This window comes from Orycteropus afer, unplaced genomic scaffold (genome assembly GCF_000298275.1).
Source record: "Orycteropus afer afer isolate SDZICR_OR568_19922 unplaced genomic scaffold, OryAfe1.0 scaffold01178, whole genome shotgun sequence".
NCBI lineage: Eukaryota > Metazoa > Chordata > Mammalia > Tubulidentata > Orycteropodidae > Orycteropus > Orycteropus afer.
In genome coordinates, this window is record NW_006922765.1 from 39084 (window position 1) to 44063 (window position 4980).

Here is a 4980-nt window from a genome sequence, read left to right on the forward strand (position 1 = left end):
TAGTGACAACAACAATATTTGAATGAATATTGTTTGAATATTTGAATGAAGAGAGGTCTAATCACTATTACATCTCCACTGACTGTATGTTTTGGACTACACATACTAGATCTTGAGAGTGAATGTGGATTATTATGCACTTAATTATACGGTGACAAGAAATGGTTCTGCTAATCCAGAGGTGATATCTTTCTGTAGTTTAGTAAAATAAGCCCAGGCAATCAGAGAACAGCCTTGGATAAGGCAAATAATTTTTTTCCAAAAGCAGATAACACAAGAGGCAGTTGTTTTCTTCTAGCAGAGACAGTAGTAAACCTTCATTTCTCCAGCTCTTTGCATAAGTTTCTAAGTACACAGTGTCCTATATTAAATAGTTTAGTGCTGAAAAGACATGCAGTCAATTCTATTTTCTACTCCAAACCCATGGTACACAATCAGAGAGGTGAAAAATAATTTACATGAAATACAGCAAAACAATTGCTTATACTGTATGAAAAGACAGATAGAGAGATAGAACTTGGATAAATTGTATATATCCTTTCTGTTATGAACTTGGAAAAACTGCATATTTCCTTTCTGTTATGGAATGGTGAATGTGTCATGGTTTATGGTTTCATAGTTTTCAGCTCTGTTACTCATGAGTCATTCTCTAATTTTGAGACAAAGGATTCTATCATGTTTTGCCACTGAAGAGTTTTCTTAGGGCTTGCTTTATGTCCTTGTTTCTAAGACTGTAGATAAATGGGTTCAGCATGGGTATGACCACAGTGTACATCACTGAGGCTATTGCTGTTTTCCTGGAGTTTGGACTAGCAGCAGAACTAAGATACACTCCAAGAAATGTACCATAGAACAAGCAAACTACTGAGAGATGAGACCCACAAGTGGAAAAGGCTTTATACTTGCCCCCAGCTGATGAAATTCTCAAAATAGAGGATACAATCCTAGAGTATGATAATATGATACTAATGAGAGGAATAAAAATCAGAAATCCACTTGCAATATATATCAGTAGGTCATTGAGGAAGGTGTCAGAACAGGCAAGTTGGATCACCTGATTAAGTTCACAGAAAAAGTGGGGAATTTCCAACTCCGTACAAAAAGACAGCCTCAAAATCATTAAGTCATGTAATAGAGAGTCCAAAGCACTCAATAAAAAAGAATCCAGAAGCAAGAGACCACAGAGTTTGGGATTCATGATGACTGTGTAGCGTAAGGGGTGACAGATGGCCACAAACCGATCATAAGCCATCACTGTCAAGAGGAAGTTGTCTAATCCTCCAAAGAGCATGAAAAAATACACCTGGGTGATGCATCCTTCAAAGGTAATCACTTTGCTCTGCACCTGGATGTTCAGCAGCATCTTTGGGACAGTGGTGGAGGTGAAACAGATGTCTGCAAAAGAGAGATTGGAAAGGAAGAAGTACATGGGTGTGTGGAGGTGGGAGTCAGTAATAATCATCAAGATAATAAGCAAATTACCAATAAAGGTAACCAGGTACATGGACAGAAATATCCCAAAGAGCAAAGGCTGGGCTTCCTTCTCTTCTGAGAGTCCCAAGAGGATGAATTCAGAAGCATGTGTTTGGTTTCTTGGTTCCATGTCGCTGATGGAACTTCTGGGAAAGAGAAAAGAGCAAATGCAACTTAGGCACAAGCCTGAGTGATCAACCACTTAACAGGTGTGTAGGTGATTGTATTCTAAACACGTTTAGTTCAATATATTATCTATAAATCCGGTCCCTTTTGCCTGAAAACTTCATGGAATCCCAAATATACCACCTTATCCCTGATGCTGAAAATGACTAGCAATTAACTTAAGGCAACATTTTCCTCTAAAATTTTTCTGAGGCATTCTTTTATTAATTCATCAAATACTTTCTAAAATTTATTTTATTTTTTACTTTGTGTGTGTGTGTGTGTGCTTTAGGTACAAGTTTATAGAGCAGAGTTTGTTTTATATTCAACATATCATGTACATTTGGTTTCACTCCCCAGTTGCTACCAACAACCCTAACCTAGTTTTTTCCTCTCCCTGCCCAGTAACATCCCTACCCGTGTCCCTCATAATTATTCACTCCTGTGTGTCCTGAATTTCCCCCATGTGAACAATGCCTTTCTGGTGCCCCATGATGGATTGCTCCAAGGGTGCATCATCCTGGGTTGAGTGGTCTATGTGTGCATCTTATTTACTATTTGACTGAGAGCTAGCCCCTGGGAGTGAGTTTTATTCCAGGCCCATATTTTATTCCAAGGCCATAGTGTCAGGAATCCCAGCAGACTTCACCTGACCAGTAATTCTGGACATTCTTGTGTTTTTGGATTTTGTTCCAGTTTTCCTCCCACTCTATCCAGGATCTCAAGATTTGATCCTTTCCCAAGTGGTTGGCACTGGTAGCTGGGCACCATCTAGTTCTTTTGGTCTGGAGAACCATCATATCCTATGGCTGATTGCTACCTAATGTCCTTGTTTGTTTGCACTCCTTTTTGCTTCTGTTTATAGGAGACCATTAGCTGCAGCTTGGATTGCCGCTTGAGAACTTTTAAGACCCCAGTCACTAATCACCAATATAGGTTGAGGAACAAGATTTTTATGCAATTTTTGTGTCAATTGAGTCTAGTGATTTCCAGTACTATGGTCCTGAGTTGCTAGAGCCATTGGGTCTCTCCAACAATGTCTGGCTGTCTGTGAGGGATCAGTACATGCCTGTCTTCTGTGGTTTCTGTAAAGATTGTGGGTATTTTGTATCACTGGTAGCTGTGCAAGATTAAGACGATATGCTGGCGGCTAATGAATACATGAGGAATTGCTTGCCACATTTAGTCATTAGAGAGATGCAGATCAAATAAGGATGAGATATCCTCTCACTCCAGCAATAATAGCAAAGTTCAACAGGACTGAAAATAAGAAATGCTGGTGAGGTTGTGGAGAGATTGGAACTCTTGTGCACTGCTGGTAGGACCGTAAAGTGGTACAACCATTGTGGCAAATGGTATGGAGTTTCCTTAAAAAACTGAATATAGAAATACCACTTGACCCAGAAATTCTATTACTAGGAATATATCTAAAGAGGTGAGAGGCAGGGCACAAACAGACATATGCACACCTATGCTCAATGCAGCACAATTCACTATGGCAAAGAGATGTAACAACCTAAATGCCCAACAACGGATGAATGGATAACCAAATTATGGTACATTCACACAATGGAATACTGAAAAAACAAAAACAAAACAAAACAAAAAACCCAAATTCACTGCCGTCCAGTCGATTTCGACTCATAGTGACCCCTGCTTGGGTTTCTGAGGCACTATGACTACAGAAGTAGTTTGCCCCAGCTTGCTATGCTACAACAAATATTTTTGACCATTTATTTGGTGCCATATATCTGTGAAGTCACTGGGAAAAGGCAATGAACTAAGTAAAATAATACACAGCAAGAAAGTCATGGTGTCAAGAGAAAATACTTTGTTACCTTGGATAAGGGGCTGTTGGACAGAAAATCTGAAAGCTGTGGGGAAATGAGCCAACCTTACAACTGTAACAAGAGCACTTTGGGCAGAGAAATCACCAGTGTAATATCCCCCAAACAGCACCATTACTGGCACCAGCAGAGGCAAGCAAAAGGAATGCGTGTTTTGGTAACACAACTGCGATATAGGTTGGAGGTAAGATCAGAGAGGTAGCAGAAGGCCAGTGCTCCTACCACATGAGATCCCATGATTAAGTTGTTATTCTTTGTATGTGTGTATTGTATATTATTTTTATTACTTTATGTATTATGGGAACTGTGGTAGCATAGTGCCCAAGGCACTTGACTGCTAACCAGAAGGCTGGTGGTTCACACCCACCAGCCACTCCTCGGAAAGAAGATTGGGCAATCTACTTCCATAGTGATACCACCTTGGAAACCCAAGGACAGGCTGCTATGAGTCGGACCTGACTCAACAGCACATAACAAAAACATTAGTATGTATTACATGAAATATATATAAAAGAAATATGATTTATCCCTCCATAAACAACCCATTATCTATGCCAACTTCTATTTTGTCTATAATCTGCATTTGGGTTATGGAAGACTGCTTCAGCTTGGTAGATATCATGAAACTATTTCCCTTCTCTGATAACTTTTCCAATTCTCTACACACTCACCTAAAACCCCATCACCTTTGTGCCAAATCCCATGCATAATGACCCTAATGGAGAAAATATTGACGTTATTAAGGATTTTTTAAATTTGGATCCCAATCAATACCCATGGAAGCAGCAGTCAGGAAATCAAATGATGCATCGTATGGGACTAATCTGTGGCAGAAGATCTCTTTAAAGTATTAAAAGAAAGAAAAGAAAAGATATCACCCTGAGAACTAAGAACACCTGTCCAAGGCGTGATATTTTGAATCACCTCATAGGCATGCAAAAGGTGGAAAATGAATAAGGAAGACAAAGTTGGAACTGATGTCCTTGAATTGTGAAGTACACTGAATATACGATGGACTGCCAAAAGAATGAAAAAATTGGTCTTGGAAGAAGTACAACTAGAATGCTCCTTAGAAAAGAGTGTGGCAAGAGTTTGCCTAATGTGCTGTGGACATGTTATCAGGAAGGCCCAGTCTCTGGAGAAGGACATCATGCTTGCTAAGGTAGAGGATAAATATTAAAGAGGAAAATCCTCAACATGACAAACTGACACAATGGCTGTAACATGGGCTTACACATAGAAAGACTGTGAATGGCTCAGGACAAGGCAGTGTTTTGTTCTGCGGTACGTAGGGTCACTATGAGTCAGAACTGATCAGGGGCACCTAGCAACAACAAAACACACTACATACCCACCATTCTCCACTAAACCAGGATCATATTACTGTTTATGTGTCACCCTGGGTGAGGACACTCCATAAGATGAGCCATTCAGCTTCACTGTCCTCTGAGAATTTAGTTTTATAATTTTAGTTTTATAAAAGCTATGGCTTTGA

General features: G+C 39.6%; 1 protein-coding gene across 1 annotated transcript; it reads right to left on the reverse strand.

The window, feature by feature from the left end:
* Nucleotides 1-673: 673 nt before the first annotated feature.
* LOC103212960 (olfactory receptor 7A17-like) lies at nt 674-1630 on the reverse strand. Its single transcript, XM_007958866.2, has one exon. It carries the CDS (start codon nt 1601-1603, stop codon nt 674-676), a length of 930 nt encoding a protein of 309 aa, XP_007957057.1. The 5' UTR covers nt 1604-1630.
* Nucleotides 1631-4980: the final 3350 nt, after the last annotated feature.

What these genes read in the sequence shown, in the direction of transcription:
- LOC103212960 (XM_007958866.2), bottom strand. Translation starts at nt 1,603, where the DNA reads ATGGAACCAAGAAACCAAACACATGCTTCTGAATTCATCCTCTTGGGA.